The following is a 21,155-nucleotide window of genomic DNA, read 5'->3' on the forward strand; positions in this document are numbered from 1 at the left end:
CGATTTGTACTAAATTTTAATTTGTGTAGAATGACATGAAGGATTTGGAAAGAGTTCTTCCTTGGAATTTAAATTCACAGAGGTCACTACTGTGGGCATACGGTGGTCATCCATATGCACCTTCATCTGTTGATATATATGGAAAACAGCAGCAACTTGTAAACCTATGTTCTACCATTTGGATCAGAGGGACGCCCTTCAAGGAACTAGGTTCTATTACTGTCTTCTTTTACAATGCTATCTTTTTTACAAGCTCGGTTGCTCTCTGCTGACATGCTTCTGTTTTCTTTTCTTTCTTTTTTTTTTTGCAGCCCAAAAAGACTTCATTGAGGCTGCTGTTTCTACCAATCCTGAATTACGTAAACTTGCCATGCAAGGTAAAGTTCAAAACAGTGTTAATTTGTTCTCTTTGTTTCTGAGAGAGGCAATTATTTCCTTAAAGTTTCTTAGTATTTCATCTCTATGAAGGTGTTTGCATATCTGCATTTTTTATGAGCAAAGCAGATGAAGACAACCTTGATGTGCTAAAGAAGATGGAGGACATGTATCAGGTACCATTTAGGATTTTTAATTTGTTTTTCTTGTGTATACGTATTTTTATTATCATCAAATTTTCATTTTTAATGTTAATCATGCAGATGCTTTTAACTAAGTTTCATCATGAAAAAGACAAGCTGGAAAGACAGATACGGACTAATGAGCAAGCTTCAACTTTTAGTGCTCTCTCTAGTTGTTGTGTGATGAACAGTGACATGCTATGCCAACCTTCTGGCTTGAGCTGTTGGCTTGATACCGTGCCTTTGAACGATTCAACAAGCTTTGGTCTTGATATGAGGCTGCTTCAAGAGCTATCCAAAATTGTTCTTGATGGGAAGAAACTGAAATCGGTATGTGTGTGTGTATATATGTATTATACATATATATAGACACAAACACATGCATACATTGTTAATGAATCAGAGAAGTTCGATTCACATTATTGCTTTAACTTTTGATGTGTATGTTCTTTTCGGTTTTTTAGGGTTTATCTCGATGTCGTTGGCTCTTGGAATCTTCTTTGAAGTTTTCCCTTGATTCTTCATCAAGGCCTCCAATGGATTTTTCTCCTCATCAGAAAGTTTTATGGGTTCTTGATGCTTGGACTGCTGTCAATTCTGGTTAGTGTAACTTTCTCCATAAAAAAGTAAAAAATAAACGAATTCACAATAAAATACTTATTTTTGGTTCTTTTTATTATTTTAACAGTGCATTCAAGCCTTTCTAGCACTGTTAATGAGATGTGGTTTAACTGGCACACTTCTTTGTGGAAACATCACTTGAATCGCCATAATAAGGTATGTGTCATGGTCAATTATGGTTGATAAAAACAGAGGACAATTCATCATTTTTGGATAAATTTATATTTGTTTTTTTTCTGATGCAGACAAGTTTGAGCCAACCTGGGTATGCAGATCTTGTACCTGATATGCTTTTTCAGCCTGTGGCAACACTGTCTTTAGACAATATTCTGTAAGTAACTACTTGCGAATGGATTTTGATTTGACAATTATGCCCTTACACACTGTTAAAACTATTTTTTTAACTATTTCTTTTTCTAAGGGTAAAATTGTAGAAAGCCAATAAGTTGGCCTAACAATTATAAGAGGTGGTGTATATAGCACCTCTCTTATATGCATGTCTCTTAATTAAATAGGATGTATTGCATTAAAAGTCTGACATTAATATTATTCTAAAGAATTATTTGCGAAGGTAAAATGTATAATAAAGGCTTAGAGTTATTTGCGAAGGTAAAGTGTATAATAAAGGCTTTTTATTTATGAAGTGGTTAAATCTTAGGTATTTCTTTTATTTTTTTTTGGTACATCCTAGAAGCAACATCTAGACGCATAATGGCATAAAGCATGTAACATATTATTTTTCAGTTTTTTCATTTTTCCAGTTATCGTGCTTAACATGTTCTATAAACTTTTTTTGTTAAATGAAGGCAAAGTACAGTTGGTATCAACGATCTTAACGCCCATAACTTAAAGCTTGGAATTTCTTCCCGTAATCTGTGGCTAAGTTCTCCACATGTTACTGAGTGCCGTAGTTTCTTTATATCATCTGCCCGATCTCTGTTTCAGCAGGTAGCCTTTTGTTTTAACTTATTATTATTCTTATTTTCTGAAAGGACCCTTGACAATTGTTTATTTGAATTTGGTTTCCAAGTTTTTATTGGCTTTTTTGTCTTGTCTTTCAGATAATACTTGCTCATGAGAAGTCCTTTGAAGCTGATATATATTCTACGATAAAATCTATACTTTCTTCAGCTCAGGTAAATGTGATCAAATCACTTTTTTTTTAATTGTAACATATTATTGTTATTTTGATGTAATTTTAATTTTATTAACTTACAGCAAGTCGACGGGGATGCGATTAAGTTTCTTCTTGAATCATTTGAATCTTCAACCCACTCTGTTTTCAAGTCTCATATAACTACGTTTATCCAGCCGTTGCTTGATGAGCTATATTCACAGAAGTCTACAGGTGAACGGCTGATGATAATTCACTAATCTGTGTTTCATCAGTTTTTTCTAGTGTTTTTGATAAAATTGATGTATTCTTTTATAGATTCTTTGTTTGATCTCGGCTTTGCCTGGTTACGAGTTGGTTGTTTACGCTATAGTCTTCTAGTATGCTGTGATGATGTAGATCCAGCAGTGAAGAAGAATGTTAAATATTCTCAACTGACAGAGAGGATTTCATCACTTGAACTTGATATACAAGTATGATTTTACACAAACTTTCCGGACTCATGTCTTTTTTTAATCTTTAAATGTTAAATGTTCAAATCGTCCTTGCAGGTGCGTCAAGAGTGTGTTTATCTGGCAGGAAGCTTCTCATTAAGTGAGGCTGATGATGAAAAAACAAGTTTATTAAATACTCTTAAAGATGAAAGAAACATACTCCAAAGACAAATCGTGTCTCGTTCTGATCCTCAGAAGTTTAAGTGGTTGAGAAAAGATTGTCATGATTTTATGGAATCGGTTAAACATGTTTTAAAAGATTTAGAAGACTTAAAACAGGGTGCTGAGAAAATACTTCATTGGCAGGTACTGAATGAGCAAACTATGGGTCAAATAATTTAAGTCAGAAAAATGAAACTTAACTGGAATACCCTAGGGTGATTTTAATGCATAAGACTTCCTAAATCCTTAAAATTTTGTTAATAGTTTAAACATACTTAAAATTCTAAATGTTTATTTATTTCTCTTTTATAGAGTTTCGGGTCATTCCTGGAAACGGCAACACGTGCTGTGGACCGATTATCAAATGATTATTCCGAGTATGTAGATATAATTCAACCTATTCAGATTGCAATATATGAGATGAAATTAGGCTTGTCACTGGTGCTGTCAAACCGTCTACATGATCAATATCTGGATAGAGTTAAGCAGAAAAATATCGATGTCGTTCTGGTAAATATATGAATCTATCTTTGCTGTTACGTCACAGTTGGTTTGTTGATTCTGATGTTGACTTTTTGACTGGCAGGCGACAGTTTATTCCTTCATAAGATTCCCTAGGGGCATGACAAGAAATCTTGTTTCTAATATTGAGGAGAGTTTCAATTCTAAACTTTCAAATTTCGACAAATGTTTCCCTACTTACATGGGTGAAGATGATATGAACATGGTGGAAACTTTGATTACTTCTGCAAGAGACAGTAGTAAAGATGAAGAGGTCTGTTTTCTTAAGATACATATTTGACGATGCTATGTTGTATTGGAATCTAATATACTTGATACATTTTATTTATGTTTGTTAAAGGGATCTGCTTTGCAAATGAAAGCTTCGATTCATAAGAACATTCTTCTTCGTGTGGTGCATTATGTTGCTCAAGCACATTTTCTTGACAATGCATCTTTCAAGGTAATAGTTTTTGGTGTTTTCTGATATGTGACATAAGGGCGCATGCCAAACTTTTTACACGCCTCAGTTCTCATATAAAAAAACAGATAGATTATAAGTACTACTTATGTTTTGATGAATGGTTGTACCTAAGTTTCTTTCTCCACATCAATAGCTCTTGGACAAGATGTTTGATGAGTTTGCAAACCTTTGGATGAAAATGAAAGTTCAAGTTAGAACCAATGAAGAGCTTGATTCTCAGCAGTACAGATTTAAACCTCGTGCTTTTGATATTAAGAATGTCATTGAAATTGACGTTTCTGTCCTCGAAAGTTCATCCGCAAGTGAGGCCTTTACAGAGTGGCAGGAGTTGGCTTATGAGGAAGGTGAAGAACGTGTTGTAAAGGTAACATTTTGATAAGCTAAAACATTTCCTTGGATGCCTTTATAATGCTTAGTAATTATATAAATTTAAGCTAGTCTGACCTGTTACCAAGCCAACCAATCGTCTCTTTTTGCTACTTCTGATGTTTAAGGTGTGTTGCTAATGCAAATACACGCTTCTTGTAGAATAATGTTGGTGAAGAGCCTGAAGTCTTGGAGAAAGATTGGAATCTCTTGCTGGAATCTATGCTGAATGAAATGGTCAAAGTGTATGATAACATATTTGGCTCCACGGATCTCCTTCAACCTGTGAGTTGACTTTTTTTGTCTTTTGGTACTTTATATTTCAGTATTTCAGTTAATAAACAATGCAATGAAAACATACTTAACTGTTTGTTTTACTCAGGTTGGATTTGTTCAAGTGTCTGATTCTGATAGGCTGCGTTCTTTCTTGGATTCCTATAATTTGGGTACAAAAGTATTAAAAGGTGATTGATTTTGAAGTTATTAACGTTTTGTGTGATTACTCCATGTTATATCTAATTTCATTTAAATGCAAATCTCATTTTGTTACTATTATTTTCAGATCTAGGGGGCTTGTTATGTTCTAGTTTGGATTCTAAACTTATCCCAGAGCATGTACTACGCCTTTGTCTTGAGCAAGATAAGACGTATCTTTCATCTCATCTACCAAACTTCTACAAGGTTTTGTGTGCTATTAATTTTTTTCTGTTGATAAACTTAATTTTTTTATATTATTATTCATTTTTGAATTTTGTCGGTTTATGAAATAGGATTCAAATGCTCCCTTGTTAGCTAAGATGGTGGGACCAGTTATGAATCTTCAACAGCGAATTCGTCATTTTATGACTGAATGGGATGATCATCCTGCTCTTCAGAAAATTGTGGATGTGACCGCTATGATCTTGTCTATCCCTATGAGCACGCCACTCGCTAAGGTTTCTTATACATCTTCTTTCTTCAAAGAAAGAAAATACTGTTCATTTGCATTTAATCTCTCTATTTACAGCTTGTAATAGTGTATGCTCTTTATAGGCTATGTCAGGTTTGCAGTTTCTACTTAACAGGGTTCGGAACCTTCAAGAAACTGTTGCAAAATTCCCTCTTTCTGGTAAAGTGTTTTGCTTTTGTCAGTTTACAAAGAGACTAATTTTATATCCCCAAGAGTCCGTTTGACTTTTTTTATTTGGTAACTGTAGATCAATTAGATCCAATTATTACTCTTGTGTCATCATGGCAAAAGATGGAATTTGAATCATGGCCTGCTTTACTGGATGAAGTTCAAGCACGATTTGATACAAATGCTGGCCAGGTATAATTCAATTAATTTGTTGTCTGCAGACCTCTGTTATTTGTGTTTTGTAATGACTTAATCTCTTTGGCACTATTGCAGTTATGGTTTCCGTTATACTCGGTTCTTCGACAGAATCATTCTGCAGATACTCATGACTATAGTCAGGCCACAATGCAGAGGCATGTTTATAAAATGTGAAGTAATTAAGAAAAGTTTTAGACCGTGTGAGATATATAACATATCTACTTTTCTTTTACACAGTTTGGAGGAGTTTATTCAGACTTCCAGCATTGGTGAGTTCAATAAGCGTCTTCAACTTGTTTTTTCTTTCCATGGCCACATCAGCACAGCAGTTAGTCAGAAGTCTAGTTTAAGGTTTGTTAATTCTTTGGTTTTTTAAGATTTTAAAAGAATAGCGTAGTTGTACTTGATTTTATTTCTAATCGTTTTATGTCATGCAGTCGTGGCCATGAGGATAACGTGAAGATTTTGTACAATACCTTTGGCTTCTACATTCAGTTCCTGCCAATGTTAGTTCTTTTGTAATATATTAAATCAGTAATTTGTTACACGGCGGTACACTGTTACTTAAGAACTATGACAAACTAAATGTTTTTCTATTTCAGTATTTTAGAACAATTAGCATCCAACAGAAAGAGTATTGAGGGAGAATTGAAAGAACTTTTGAAGTTGTGCAAATGGGAACGCAATGAGTGGTATATGACAATGGAGACTTCAAAACGGACCCGTGAGAAATTTAAAAAGCTGATTCAGAAGTATACGGTGAGTGACAGACAGTTAATCTTTATCTTTATATATAACAAAAATCAAAATAAATTTGACATCTACATTTTTCTATTCTGTACACGTGCTACTTGGAGGCTAGTTGGCTTTGAGTTTCGTCAATTCTTATCATGAATGTATTCAAATACCCTTATATAACTAAGTAGTTATAAAGTTTTAAACAAACCATCTTACTATACATACTAAAAGATACAGTTTTCCCCTTCAGTATCTGTTAGCAATTTCCAGTTTCACAGCTCTATGCATGTAAAACATAATATATGTGCAACTTAATATGAAATATTTCCAGCGTATATTGTCTCTTTTGTTGCCCCTTGGCACTTACATAGTTACATGATTTTATGTCGTAGGACGTGCTGAAGCAACCTGTTATGCTTATTCTTAAACAATTAGCTGCTCAAAGTGAAACGAAAACAATAGCAGTTAATGATCGCACGCTATTTAGTGAGAAATACAAGAAAGTTCTGGATGTTGCTCGTCACGGAATCGATCTCCGAAACAAAACAAGGTACCTATATATGCTGGTTTATTCGTAAATTTGTCAAGCATATGCTCTGTATCGGCCCGTTTCAACTCACATGTTTTGGTACAGCTTCACATGGTCTTCCACTTGGAGAAATAAAGTAGATCTTGCATTCGAAGATATGCGAGTTGCACACTTCAAAGAGTCTGGCCACACAACTATCAAATTGGAAGAAACTAAAGGTTATTTTCGTGTTTTCCACTGTAAATGTTCAATTTTACGTGTTTTTGTATTTAATATTTCAACTTTCGAGAAATTTTCAGGCAATATAGATTTTATCAGCAAGTGCATAGATTTTCAGTCTTCAAGTGATGTGACAAAGGAAGAGTGGGATCAAATTCAACACACATTTGGCGTAATCGGCACGAATCTTATTGATTGTGGTGAACTTTGGAAGGAGGAGAAAAAGAGTTTGCCTAAAAGAAGGGCTCTAGCTGAACTGCTAAAACTTTTGGATAGTTGTGGATTATCTAAGAATAGATCTTCATTTGTTGAGGTATCTAATCTGACAATGCTTTGTTTGTTAAGTTATTTCCTTGTTGCATTTCTGATGACACATTTTGTGTGGTGGAATTGTAACATACAGGATCAATCTATGAAGAATAAATCAAGCAGATGGTTTCTCCAGCCATCTTATATTATGGAGCATTTGTTACTTAAAGAAGGTAGATTATCCTCTGGAAACCTTGATGTTGCCGCTCTACAGAAAGTTCAAAGCATGGATAATCTAGAAACCGTGTGGAAAACAGCAAATGAATACTTCTTCAAAAGTATATCTTCTTTGGGCCATTTGCAACAAGTTTGCTTGAACTTTCACAAGGACATCACACTTGACCAGGTAATCACAGAACCCATTTTGACTTGGTTTTTTTACTTGTTTGAATACAAATTCATTTTTCTATTCCTTGATTTCTACAGCTTTTGTTAGATATCACTTTCCTAATTTGCTTTTTAACATTTTCTTGATATGTTTTAATAAACAAAAGTTTTTGAACCCAACACATGTAGTGTCGGATCTTCTTTGGGAATTTGACATAGTTTGGGCTGACCTGTCAACACCTATTTGGCCTTTTTAAGCATTTAAGTTCAACTTTTTCACCCTGTATGATCATGGGAGATAAAAGAGGTCCCAAATCGATGTATTTTAAGGAGAACGGGTTGAATGTGCCACCATTTTCAATCTATTTTGTAATTTATAAAGATATGTTGCATGAAGGTATTTGCAAAGCTTATGCTATTGTATTTTAATGAACATTTGTTTTTTGTTTGTGTAGGCTAATAAGGCTGTTTCATACCTTGATCATCTTGTTGAGATACAAAAATCTCATAGAGTTACTGTCTATGATCTTTCCAAGGACTTGGAACTCTTAAAGAAACACAGTTTGCCATTAAAGAATTTGTTTTCAAGCAGCTCTGGGGGCTCCTTTTCTCATAATCAAGAAATTGTTTCGAAATGCATGTCGCGTCAGAAGGTTATTTTTACTTGCATTTGAATATTTATATATGAAGACGATACTATTGAATCTTATATGATGATGATGCTCATACATCTAATTATTGTTGCAGCAACTGTTTGATACAATATGCAACGTATTAGATGATGAATGCTTGTTGCTAAAGAATGTTGAGAACTGCCATTTGAGCAATTGTCAAAGCGTTGGAGCTCCTGCCAGTCGGATTCGTCTTTTCCTTGAGAAGTTTGCTCCTGAATTTAAAAAGTCTAAGGTACCATCTTTATTATATAATTTTTTTATAGTTAAAATATGGTTAAGCCCAAAAAAACATGACCACGTTATATGACTACATTATATGACTCTTATTTATCCGAATTTGCTTATATATGTGAGTAATTGTTTGATTTTGCAGATATAAAATATGTTTTATTTTTGGAACATGCCATACTAACTATATGCCATGTCTTCAACAGGAAATGCTGGATAATCATCTTTTTGGTAACTGTGGCAGTCTAATTAGCACTTCAGTTGTATTACATCCTTATGGCATCACAAAGCAAATGGAAGAATTTGTCCAACAAAACTTTTTGTTAACTAAGAACTTTAAAGAGGAATTACTAACTATTCGTAAACAAGATGTTAATGCTGGATTGGCGAAAAAGGTTCTGCTTGACCATTTCGAGGACATCATCACAAATGTATGCAGTTTTTTTATATGATATTTTTTATATGACGACTTTTCTGCTCAGTTATGTGAGTTTTGTTTAATCTTTCAGAGCAACCTTTTAGAAGAGTACTACAAATCTGCTTTGGAAGAAAGGAATCAGTCAGAGAAAAATCATGATGCTGCTAATATTTCAAGAGCTGAAGTTCTGTTCACTGAGTCTTTTAGGAAAACATGCAAACACATTGTTGATGCCTTTGACCAAGTTAACTCAGTCAATAACAGGGTTGACCGTTCAGAGGATTATCTGGGAAATATCGCTACCTGGCAAATATTGTTTGCTTCTAGAGTTGAGTCTCTGCAGTTGCACTCTATCCACGATGAATTAGTGGAAACACTTAACTTTGCTGTAAGGACTTCTGGATTCTTATATTTTTAGTTATTCTGAGTTTTATTAAATTTTGATGATTTCTAACACTATTTGAGTTAAATTACATAGGGAAAACTCATTGACCTTTATGGAAACAAAGAAACAAGCATAGTTCTTGTTGAGGCACAACTGAAGCATCTGTATTCGTTATTGGACTTATTGATTAACTTTGGCAACGGTCTTCTTAATGATTTTATGGTGGCCCATAGTACTGTAAGTTTGGCAACGCTCTTGCTAACTTTAGTTTTAAGAAATATAATTGTCTGCAGTGCCACAATGCGTCTCACTCTCACACCGGTTTCTTTTTTTTTTTATTTGGTACAGCTGTCAATGGTTACTCATGCACTAGCAGAGATTTTTGCTGCATTGTATTCCCAAGGTTTTGGGTGCGCACCAGAAAACGAAGAGGAAGAGAATGGTGCTCAAGATGCCACTGGAACTGGTATGGGTGAGGGTGTAGGGGTCAAAGATGTAAGTGAACAGATAGAAGATGAAGATCAACTCATTGGAACTGAAAAGGTACTTAATCTCTGATGTTAGCAGTAATTGACTTCCCATGGTATATGAATTTGTTTTAGCAACTTATATGTGCTTGCCACCTGGCTTCTGATGTGAGTGAGTATCAATAGTCATTTTTTAATTACAAACTTTTTAAAACTGATCATTGTTTCAAATTTATAAAGAATTTAATTAAAAAAATTTCGCAAGCTTTTCTTTGCATATGTGGCATGTGATGTGCCAGCTGGCATAGCACCAACAAGTGTCATGTCAGCTTTATACAAGTAAAAGTGGTTAAAAGAAGGTTAGTTGTATAAATTTGAAGCAATAGGTTGAAACAATGATCATCTTTAAATATTATAACAGTGCCACATCAGCATCTTACCAGTAAAAACAGTAAAATTTACCAATCAATAAGTTGTAAGTTGGTTTATATTTTGTGCAGTTGCCCTAATTATATAATGTTTACTACTGCAGGCGGGTGAAGAACAAGATGCATCAAATGATGTTCCAAGTAAAAATGATAAAGGTATAGAGGTGGAGCAGAATTTTAATGCTGATGCATTTAGTGTCAGTGAGGATGAAACTGATGATGAGAACAATGATGAAGCTGATGAGCCCAAAATTGATTCTGCCATGGGTGACACTGGTGACGACAGTAACATTGTTGATGAAAAACTCGGGGAGAATGAAGATGATGAAAATCCTGAAAAAAATGAAAAGTATGAGACCGGGTCGTCAGTTAAGGATGATGATTCCAGTGGCAGAGAGCTTAGAGCTAAGGAAGATGATGTGGCAACTAACGATGAAGCAGGGGAGTTAGATCCTGATAAATCTAACAAACGGGATGATGATCATGATGATAACGCCCCTGATGATGGTAATGATGAGGTTGAAGATATGAATATAGATAAAGACGAAGCTTTTGCAGAACCGACAGGATTGAAGCCTGATGAGCCCAATGTGGATCCCGATGATAATATTGACATAAATCAAGAAGATGATGTGGATCAACATGAAGATGATGGGACTGAATCAGTTGATGAATCAGCTGAAGGTGAAGATGGTAATAACCAAGAAAACCCAGATGAAAACGGGCCTGAGGCGTTGACCGAAAATGTTGAGATGGATACTGAAGAAACCGATCAAGAAAATAATCAAGAAAGTAAAACTGATGCTGATATGGATGAACAAAAGAATGATGTCACTGCACCAGTTGCTGATCGTTTTGATACTGAACCACAGCAAAATTATGAATCTGCCACTCAACCTAATAGCGGGTCAAATGGAGCATCCATGAGAAATGCTGCATCAGAGGTTACATGGTCAAACACTGACGATATGCAAAGTGAGTTGGCTCCTATTCAAGGTTTACCTAATTCTTCACAAAATGAAGTTAGTGTTGCTGACTCATCAAAGGCCGGGAAACTGAATGACGAACATGTTAGTCAACTACCTGAGGTTGACCAGTCATCCCTTCAGAAAAACGAACCGAACCCGTTACGTAATATTGGTGATGCACTTGATGGCTGGAAAGAACGGGCTAAAGTGTCGGTTGATTTAGAAGAAAAGAAAAACGATATAACGGATGATATGGATGATGGAGATGAAGATCAAGATGCAGATGAATATGGGTTCACTTCCGGTTTGGAAAAAGGAACAGGCCAGGCACTCGGGCCCGCTGCAGCCGACCAGGTGGATAAAAACATTGACAGGAAAGAGCCGGCTGATGGTGACGGTGATGGTGGGCCGGCGGACCGGAAGGATGATTTCGAAATGGACATTGAAGAGCAACAGCCTGAAGCCCCGCCTGTTAAGAGTCATCCGTTTAATATTGGAAAGAATATCCAAGACAAGATGGAAGTTGATGAAGCTGAGATGATTCCCGATGATGCTCATGAAGTTTCCAACACACTCGAAGATGTTGAGCGAAGTCAATTAGAGAGTTCGGTGTATGTGAAGAGGTCTTATATGACAGAAGACATCAGTCAATTCGGTCAACTCTCTGTTGCTGATGATGATATGGGAATGTCCCACAAACTTGAAGATGTTTCTGGTGAGATGAAAGATTCTGCAACTGCTTTATGGAGAAAGTATGAGTTGCAAACAACAAGATTATCACAGGAGCTGGCTGAACAGTTGCGTTTGGTTATGGAACCAACTCTTGCTAGCAAGCTTCAAGGGGATTATAGAACTGGAAAAAGAATTAACATGAAAAAGGTATTTTTTTGATACCTTGTTTTTATTGGTTCATAACTAAACTTGTCAAATTGACAATATTTATGTTGGTTATTTTCAGGTAATCGCTTACATTGCAAGTCACTACCGAAAAGATTTAATATGGTTGAGACGGACGCGGCCCAATAAAAGAAACTATCAAGTTGTGATTGCTGTGGATGATTCTCGAAGTATGTCCGAGAATAATTGTGGGAATGTTGCAATGGAAGCTTTAGTCACAGTTTGCCGTGCAATGTCTCAGTTGGAAGTCGGGAATTTGGCAGTTGCAAGCTTTGGTAAAAAGGGAAATATTAAATTACTGCACGAATTTGATCAACCATTCACTGCAGATGCTGGTGTTAAGGTTTGTATTCAATAAATGTCACAAGTTCAACATTTTTACTTAAACGCGGTTCAACCCTGGTTGCGTTTTATTCTAACTTTCTGATGTGGTATTGGCTGATGATATTGACCCGATCTTTCTTTTCTTTGTTTTAAGATGCTCTCGAGTCTGACATTTACGCAAGAGAACACTATAGCTGATCAGCCCATGGCTGACCTCTTAACGTTCCTAAACAACACACTAGATTCTGCAGTAATCAATGCCCGATTGCCATCTGGACAAAATCCATTAGAGCAGCTTGTTTTAATCATAGCCGATGGCAATCTTCACGAGAAGGTATCATTTCAGTCATTAGTAAAATAACAGATGGTTATCTAAACGCTGTTTCTAATCAACTCACTATTCTGTTTTGCAGGAGCATCTGAAGCGTTGTGTGAGAGATACTTTGAGTAAAAAACGAATGGTTGCGTTTTTGCTTTTGGATAACCCGAAAAGTTCGATAACCGATGTTTTGGTAATTACATTCGTTTTTATTTATAATTGTTTTACTTAATTAACGTTTTAGTGTAAGATTAAAGTCGAATGACTCGTTTATATTTTTCAGGAGGTGTCACATGATGACGGGAAGGTGGTTCTTTCACCATATATGGATTCATTCCCGTATCCGTTTTATGTCATCCTGAAAGACATCGAAACTCTTCCAAGAACACTTGCTGATTTGTTAAGACAAGTAAGTTATACATATCTGTAAATTTTGTTATGTTATACATCATTACTATTATTAGTTTACTAACTTTTGACCATGTTATTTTACCAATCAAATCGCAGTGGTTTGAGCTTATGCAGAACTCAAGGGCGTAATCGACTTGAAGATGTTTACATTACATGAAACTTACAGAGATTTAGGGTTTTGGATATGATGAGGAAAGGGAAACATGTACAATTTAATTTGTTGTGTGTTATGTGATGCTTTATAATTTGTATAGCTTTTCCTCTTCAAATTTTGTTGATGAAACCCTTATTATTTTTATAATTATAATATAGAAAAGACTGCAGAAGCCTCTGTTATTGTTTTTGGTCATGTGGTTCTTGATTGCCTTAAATGTTCAAAAAGAAAGTAGAGAGAAACCTATTAATCGAAGCAAACCATTCATATTTTCATATAATCTTTATACCTTAAGTTCATGTATTTCTAAGTTACACAAAAATTTGGTTTTGGTTGTGAACCGAAATTAACATGACTGAAAACCGTCAAACCAACCGAATTGATTAAACCTATTTCGTTTGTTGATTTTATGAAAACTGGATTTCAATGGAGTGGAATAACTGAACAGATAGTTGTGGACTAGTGGCACCACCACTATTAACCCACAGCGGCAAGCCTTAAGTATTGGGCAACCTTGTGCCGAGCCGTTAATTGAATAGGAGATAGTCAATTAATCTCTGAATCAATCCATTAAAAGATGTATTTTAAATGAACCAATTACACTTTATTATTAACCATTAAAAGACCATGCGTAGGGTCGGCCCTAAGACCATTCCCATCGAGTTAATCTTTTTGGGTCCGTCGGTTAATATTGATAAAAAAAGAAAATCAAAAGTCAAGTATATTGTTCGAACAAGTCGGTGGACCGACTCTTGGTTGGGTACTTGGGTTGCTAAGCTGGCATCACAAAATTAAAATCAATCAAACAATGTAAGACCGTTCCCATCGAGGGAATCTTTTTGGGTCGGTCGGTTAATTTTAATAAAAAAGAAAATCAAAAGTAAGTATATTATCCGAACAAGTCGGTGGACCGACTCACTTGGGTTGCTATAACTAAACTCAAAACTAAATTTTGTAGTAGTCAAATGCCTCATAACTACGCTTGATCTAAAAACTAATACAAATAAATAAATAAGTAACAGTGTTAGTGGTAACCTACACGTGTCAGCAGCAGCTTGTGCAAGTCGTCTGTTATTTATCTCTCTTTTGTTTCCATTTTCAGCCTTCACCATTTTCGCATCTCTGTAAGACTATTTTCATTTCCTTCTTCTCTTATTATTATTATTATTATTATTATTATTATTGCGGTTACAAACAGATTCAACGTACTTCTAGATCGATCGATCAATCGCCATTTCATTGTACAGTTTTTAGGTTTTAGCTAAGTCATGTATGATTTTAGGTTATATTGTTGTTATTATTATTATTAGCAGTAGTAGTATTACTGTTGTAGGGGTATGGTACTAAAACCCGGTTCTACGACCCTAAATCTATTATGTTTGGCTTATTTCATTACATGGACTAATACAATGTTATTAGGCTGAGGGGGTTTTGTGGAGGTAACCCTAACTGGGCTAGGCCCATTAGGGTACCATGATGGTGGCCATGAGACTCTATATAAGGAGGTCTCCACCTCCTTATCAACGGGTCATGCTCAATAAGAGCCACCACCACCTTTTTGTGTCTGTGAACAAGAAATCCTCAGGATATCTTAGCAGTCACCTCCACTCCCCCGAAAACCATTGCAGGTCACAGGCGCAGCTGAAGAAGAAGATCAAGACGTGGTTCGTTCATCTCAAAATCCATGGAAACATCGTCATGGATCAGGTCAGATTTCATTTCGTGCTTCGACATTGGCGCCATCCGTGGGACGGCAACGAACTGCCCTTCGATCTTCATCTCGGCTGTCGGATCTCTCTCAGGAAAAACCCAGATCTGGAAGTTTACAGAAAAAGGCTTCAAGGCTTGTTCTATTAAAGCTCAAAAAGATCCATAGATCTAAAAAGAGGCTTCCAGATCTGGGCAAGAAGAAACGGCCTGATTCAAATGATCAGGTCTCCGGGTCTTTGATGGTTTTAAATCTGCTCCGGGCTTCAGATCTGTCCAGATCCGATTTACAGATCTAGGTCTAGATTACAGACCTGGATTTTAGGTCTAAAGTTGCAGATCTGACTCTAAAATTGCAGATCCAGAAAGTACCAGACTTCCGCCGCCATGTACGCGCGCCCGCGGATTCTCACTCCACAGCCGTGCATGTGCCGCCGCGGAAACCATCACTTGGGCTTTGCGCAAGAGACCTCCGCCATGCACGCGCACACACGAGTCACCACTCCATCGCCGTGCATGTGCGCATCAGGCCTCGCGCCAAACTTCAAGGTTGGGAATCCTCATAATATCCCATATGGCTACGCGCCAAGGATGGGAATCCTCATAATATCCCATATGGCTACGCGCCAAGGATGGGAATCCTCATAATATCCCATATGGCTACGCGCCAAACTTCAAGGTTGGGAATCCTCATAATATCCCATATGGCTACGCGCCAAACTTCAAGGTTGGGAATCCTCATAATATCCCATATGGCTACGCGCCAAACTTCAAGGTTGGGAATCCTCATAATATCCCATATGGCTACGCGCCAAACTTCAAGGTTGGGAATCCTCATAATATCCCATATGGCTACGCGCCAAGGTTGGGAATCCTCATAATATCCCATATGGCTACGCGCCAAGGATGGGAATCCTCATAATATCCCATATGGCTACGCGCCAAACTTCAAGGTTGGGAATCCTCATAATATCCCATATGGCTACGCGCCAAACTTCAAGGTTGGGAATCCTCATAATATCCCATATGGCTACGCGCCAAGGTTGGGAATCCTCATAATATCCCATATGGCTATGCGCCAAGGATGGGAATCCTCATAATATCCCATATGGCTACGCGCCAAACTTCAAGGTTGGGAATCCTCATAATATCCCATATGGCTACGCGCCAAACTTAAGGGTTGGGAATCCTCATACCATATGCTCACGCATCACAAATGCTCACGCATATTGCACATACTCATGCACCACACGTGCTCACGCATATTACACATGCTTACGCATCACATACTCACACATCACTGTCTACGCGCACGTGCATGCAACATCTGCGCGTGGCGCATAACACAAAACCAAAGTCTACGCGCACGCGCATGCAACATCTGCACGTGGCGCGGGACATAAAGTAGCTCGTAAGTCGTCTCACGCGCAGGCTTTTATTATTCACACAGCTCATAAGACGCCTCGCGCGCAAGCTGTTATTATTTTTACAGCCCGTAAGTCGCCTCACGCGCAGGCTTTTATTATTCACACAGCTCATAAGACGCCTCGCGCGCAAGCTGTTATTATTCTTACAGCCCGTAAGTCGCCTCACGCGCAGGCTTTTATTATTCACGCAGCTCATAAGACGCCTCGCGCGCAAGCTGTTATTATTCTTACAGCCCGTAAGACGCCTCACGCGCAAGCTTCTATACTCACAGCTCGTAAGTCGCCTCACGCGCCAGCTTAATTATTATTCTCAAAGCTCATAAGACGCCTCTCACGCGCAGGCTATATCATTCTCAGCTCGTAAGACGCCTCTCGCGCGCAGGCTTTATTATTCTTAGCTCGTAAGTCGCCTCTCGCGCGCAGGCATTATTATTCTCAAAGCTCGTAAGACGCCTCTCGCGCGCAGGCTTTATTATTCTCAGCTCGTAAGACGCCTCTCGCGCGCAGGCTTATTATACTTAGCTCGTAAGTCGCCTCTCGCGCGCAGGCATTATTATTCTCAAAGCTCATAAGACGCCTCTCGCGCGCAAGCTTTACTATTCTCATAGCTCGTAAGGCGCCTCACGCGCAGGCTATATCATTCTCAGCTCGTAAGACGCCTCTCGCGCAGGCTTTATTATTCTTAGCTCGTAAGTCGCCTCTCGCGCGCTGGCATTATTATTCTCAAAGCTCATAAGACGCCTCTCGCGCGCAAGCTTTACTATTCTCATAGCTCGTAAGGCGCCTCACGCGCAGGCTATATCATTCTCAGCTCGTAAGACGCCTCTCGCGTGCAGGCTTTATTATTCTTAGCTCGTAAGTCGCCTCTCGCGCGCAGGCATTATTATTCTCAAAGCTCATAAGACGCATCTCGCGCGCAGGCTTTATTATTCTTAGCTCGTAAGACGCCTCACGCGCAGGCTTTATTATGCTACAGCTCGTAAGACGCCCCTCGCGCGCAGGCTTTATTATTCTCAGCTCGTAAGTCGCCCCGCGCGCCAGCTTAATTATTATTCTCAAAGCTCATAAGACGCCTCTCGCGCGCAAGCTTTACTATTCTCATAGCTCGTAAGGCGCCTCACGCGCAGGCTATATCATTCTCAGCTCGTAAGACGCCTCTCGCGCGCAGGCTTTATTATTCTTAGCTCGTAAGTCGCCTCTCGCGCGCAGGCATTATTATTCTCATAGCTCGCAAGTCGCCTCTCGCGCAGGCTCTATTATTATAGCTCGTAAGCCGCCTCACGCGCAGGCTTCATTATTTTTACAGCTTGTCACCATCATGGGGAAAACCTCCCAAAACTCAGACAATAAAGACAAGGCCAAAGAAAAGGGAAAAAACCGCCTCACACCTTATAAAGTCCAGCGCTCCACCTAGACGCTTGCGAGCCCAGGAGCAACACTGGACTTGGGGGGCTTGTAGGGGTATGGTACTAAAACCCGGTTCTACGACCCTAAATCTATTATGTTTGGCTTATTTCATTACATGGACTAATACAATGTTATTGGGCTGAGGGGGTTTTGTGGAGGTAACCCTAACTGGGCTAGGCCCATTAGGGTACCATGATGGTGGCCATGAGACTCTATATAAGGAGGTCTCCACCTCCTTATCAAAGGGTCATGCTCAATAAGAGCCACCACCACCTTTTTGTGTCTGTGAACAAGAAATCCTCAGGATATCTTAGCAGTCACCTCCACTCCCCCGAAAACCATTGCAGGTCACAGGCGCAGCTGAAGAAGAAGATCAAGACGTGGTTCGTTCATCTCAAAATCCGTGGAAACATCGTCATGGATCAGGTCAGATTTCATTTCGTGCTTCGACAACTGTAATTGTTTAAAGTGGCGAAACCGAAACCTGAAATGAATTTGAGTACCGTAGAGGAAACCGAATCCTCCGAACAAATCATTCACAAACCAGAAGAAATCGACTGGCAGATGCTCGATAAGTCGAAATTCTTCGTACTCGGTGCTGGCCTGTTTTCGTGTGTATCCGCCACACTGTATCCGGTCGTAGTGTTAAAAACTAGGCAACAGGTTTCGTCAACGCATTTATCGAGTTTGAAAACTGCGTTGTCGATTATTAGGTACGAAGGCTTTCGAGGCCTGTATAGAGGCTTCGGGACGTCCTTGATAGGCACAGTTCCAGCTCGAGCGGTGTATATGACAGCGTTGGAGGTTACAAAGAGTAACGTTGGTGTTAGTACTGTAAACTTAGGGTTTTCGGAACCTACTGCAGCTGCAGCTGCTAATGCGGTTGCTGGATTGACGGCTGTGTTGGCTGCACAGGTTGTTTGGACGCCGATTGATGTCGTGAGTCAACGGCTGATGGTGCAGGGTAATGGTAGTTTTAACTCGTGTAAATATATGAATGGAATTGATGCGTTTAGGAAGATTTTGAGTACTGATGGACCGAGAGGCTTGTATAGGGGTTTTGGTATATCGGTGACGACATATGCACCGTCGAATGCGGTATGGTGGGCTTCGTATTCGGTTATTCAAAGACTCGTGTGGGGTGGAGTTGGATCTTATATATGTAAGAAAGATGATGATGTTCCGAGACCTGATTCGAGAACTGTAATGGCGGTTCAAGGGGTCAGTGCAGCGATGGCGGGAGGTGTTTCGGCTTTAGTTACAATGCCATTGTATACAATCAAGACAAGGTTACAAGTTCTTGATAACAATGATGATAATAACAATAATTATAGGAAGGGTCCAACAATTGGGCAGACTGTGAGGAATTTAGTAAGGGAAGGTGGATGGATGGCTTTCTATAGAGGGTTAGGTCCGCGATGGGCTTCGATGTCCATGTCAGCGACGACAATGATCACGACATACGAGCTTCTTAAATGGTTGTCAACCAAGAATCAAGAAAGCTTGATATGAATCGAACAATGGAGAAAGACAAATCAAATCATCTAGGTATCCATTTTGTAATTTCATTTTGTTTATTATGATGATGTTCTTGTTATTGGAATATAGAGATAAATCGGGCCCGTGGGCGAGCCTGTAGGCTCGACACTAAAACCCTAGATGCTATATTCCAATACTTGTTTTCTACATGTTTGTGGTTACATAATTTGATTTGAGATTCTCCATTTCTTATTTATATTTAATAGAATTTAAAAAAAAAATCTTTTGATGATTCTCTCCACTCTATATTTAGTCATATGTAGTATATTCTTATCTTATATATATCATTAAATATATATATCCACAAGGTGACTATTTAAATTTATATAATTGAATATTGGATGCCACTTTTGGTCCTTTTGAAGCTTGGAAGATCTTGGATCATTATGTAGTAGATAATGGATTAGGAATCTAATAATATTATAATAAAGATGGTTGGTAGGGATTAGGGACAACATTAAGGGAATTGCTTTTGTGTATTAACTTATTTTGTTTTATTTATGATAGTTAATAAATTAACATTATCCATAAGTAGAGATGTTGATGTGGAGAAAATTGGGCCAGGTTTTTGGTATTAATTGGACCTTAAAAACTAGTGTGATTGTGAATGGTGTCTCTCACTTTAAGACTAAGTTAAGTGGATATAATTGTATATTGCAAGTGGATAGCTATATAATAATAAGCCTAAGTATCTGGTAACATGAGAGTGATTGATTTGATATGAAGAGGTTAAAGTATATACTTGAATTTGAAAATAATTGAAGTTTGAAATGTTTAAAGATAATGACTACTAAAAACAAGTATTTCATAATCAATGACCACACACAAGATAAATAGTTAGGCAGCCTCTTCATTTATGTCATTTTGACATATAGTAGACTAGACTACAAATTGTCTGGTTATCTCAGAAGCTATATAAATAGTTGTTTTGAAATGTTTTTGCTTATTGTCCCTACAATGAGTTATTAAGAAAATGACATTTTAACTTTTAGAAAATTATCTGATCCTTGAAAAAAAAGGTTGATGGTGGTCCCAAAGCTTTTAATTGATTGTCCTCTTATCATAAAATGAAAAGAAATGGAACTTATAGTCTTATAGTATATGAATGTATGAGTGGGACTCGAACCCATGACATCAGACACAAAATTAAATTCTCGAGTGAACCAAAGGTAAAATTCCTGAATCCTGACTACCCAATCAAAGTGATGGCGGGTGTAGCCATTTTCAATAATAGATATAAGAAATCGGTTTTACTTAAAAAAACCTACGCCCCGGGATCAATCACAAGCCATTTCAGCAGCATCGTCCATTCATTCAAGTGTATGCTCATACCAAATCGGTTATTTGGAGTTACTAATGTTATTTTTTTGTATGTTCAAAATTTTGTGTTCGTCAAACCTTTATGTTAGTAGTTTTCAACTTCTTAATAATTGGCTCGTATGTTTTTCTAGTTAGGCTTTTTCACAAACTGCGTAAACAAAGTGTAAAGCCAAATTTAAACCATAAAAAATTAAAAATGATTCAAAGTTGAAATGGATTCACAAAGCCCAAATTATGGATCACAAAGCAAGAAATCAACTAACAAAAGGTCCAACTTGAACCCGGCTAATTACCCCACCCGGCTGGCCCGTTAAACCCAATACCAACCCACTCTTTCCCAAACCGG

General features: G+C 37.8%; 2 protein-coding genes across 2 annotated transcripts in view; both read left to right on the forward strand.

The window, feature by feature from the left end:
• The window catches only part of LOC143534373 (midasin-like), a 29,165-nt gene extending 15,563 nt beyond the window's left edge, over positions 1-13,602 (forward strand). Inside the window, exons 36-77 of the mRNA XM_077028876.1 lie at positions 30-210; positions 312-377; positions 469-551; positions 639-887; positions 1,022-1,157; positions 1,246-1,334; positions 1,424-1,509; positions 1,985-2,126; positions 2,240-2,314; positions 2,397-2,526; positions 2,611-2,765; positions 2,844-3,092; positions 3,261-3,458; positions 3,535-3,723; positions 3,811-3,912; positions 4,067-4,297; positions 4,462-4,584; positions 4,682-4,763; positions 4,862-4,980; positions 5,070-5,234; positions 5,332-5,407; positions 5,496-5,608; positions 5,690-5,769; positions 5,852-5,965; positions 6,052-6,120; positions 6,217-6,373; positions 6,745-6,902; positions 6,987-7,099; positions 7,181-7,413; positions 7,504-7,755; positions 8,192-8,389; positions 8,484-8,642; positions 8,845-9,069; positions 9,148-9,444; positions 9,535-9,678; positions 9,790-9,984; positions 10,441-12,183; positions 12,263-12,544; positions 12,680-12,859; positions 12,939-13,037; positions 13,128-13,253; positions 13,352-13,602. Coding sequence (XP_076884991.1) covers positions 30-210; positions 312-377; positions 469-551; positions 639-887; positions 1,022-1,157; positions 1,246-1,334; positions 1,424-1,509; positions 1,985-2,126; positions 2,240-2,314; positions 2,397-2,526; positions 2,611-2,765; positions 2,844-3,092; positions 3,261-3,458; positions 3,535-3,723; positions 3,811-3,912; positions 4,067-4,297; positions 4,462-4,584; positions 4,682-4,763; positions 4,862-4,980; positions 5,070-5,234; positions 5,332-5,407; positions 5,496-5,608; positions 5,690-5,769; positions 5,852-5,965; positions 6,052-6,120; positions 6,217-6,373; positions 6,745-6,902; positions 6,987-7,099; positions 7,181-7,413; positions 7,504-7,755; positions 8,192-8,389; positions 8,484-8,642; positions 8,845-9,069; positions 9,148-9,444; positions 9,535-9,678; positions 9,790-9,984; positions 10,441-12,183; positions 12,263-12,544; positions 12,680-12,859; positions 12,939-13,037; positions 13,128-13,253; positions 13,352-13,384 — 7,896 coding nt within the window. The 3' untranslated portion in view covers positions 13,385-13,602. The remainder of the gene's footprint in view (positions 1-29; positions 211-311; positions 378-468; positions 552-638; positions 888-1,021; positions 1,158-1,245; positions 1,335-1,423; positions 1,510-1,984; positions 2,127-2,239; positions 2,315-2,396; positions 2,527-2,610; positions 2,766-2,843; positions 3,093-3,260; positions 3,459-3,534; positions 3,724-3,810; positions 3,913-4,066; positions 4,298-4,461; positions 4,585-4,681; positions 4,764-4,861; positions 4,981-5,069; positions 5,235-5,331; positions 5,408-5,495; positions 5,609-5,689; positions 5,770-5,851; positions 5,966-6,051; positions 6,121-6,216; positions 6,374-6,744; positions 6,903-6,986; positions 7,100-7,180; positions 7,414-7,503; positions 7,756-8,191; positions 8,390-8,483; positions 8,643-8,844; positions 9,070-9,147; positions 9,445-9,534; positions 9,679-9,789; positions 9,985-10,440; positions 12,184-12,262; positions 12,545-12,679; positions 12,860-12,938; positions 13,038-13,127; positions 13,254-13,351) is intronic.
• A 4,837-nt stretch (positions 13,603-18,439) lies between these two features.
• Positions 18,440-20,222, forward strand: LOC143534320 (uncharacterized). The gene has a single exon (XM_077028832.1). The coding sequence runs from the start codon at positions 18,440-18,442 to the stop codon at positions 19,460-19,462; it is 1,023 nt and encodes a 340-aa protein (XP_076884947.1). The 3' UTR covers positions 19,463-20,222.
• The last annotated feature ends 933 nt before the right edge of the window (positions 20,223-21,155 follow it).

The sequence above is a fragment of the Bidens hawaiensis genome, unplaced genomic scaffold (assembly GCF_021521415.1).
Source record: "Bidens hawaiensis isolate Kalapana, Puna unplaced genomic scaffold, B.hawaiensis_p1.1 tig00010132_1, whole genome shotgun sequence".
NCBI lineage: Eukaryota > Viridiplantae > Streptophyta > Magnoliopsida > Asterales > Asteraceae > Bidens > Bidens hawaiensis.

What these genes read in the sequence shown, in the direction of transcription:
- LOC143534320 (XM_077028832.1), top strand. Translation starts at nt 18,440, where the DNA reads ATGAATTTGAGTACCGTAGAGGAAACCGAATCCTCCGAACAAATCATT.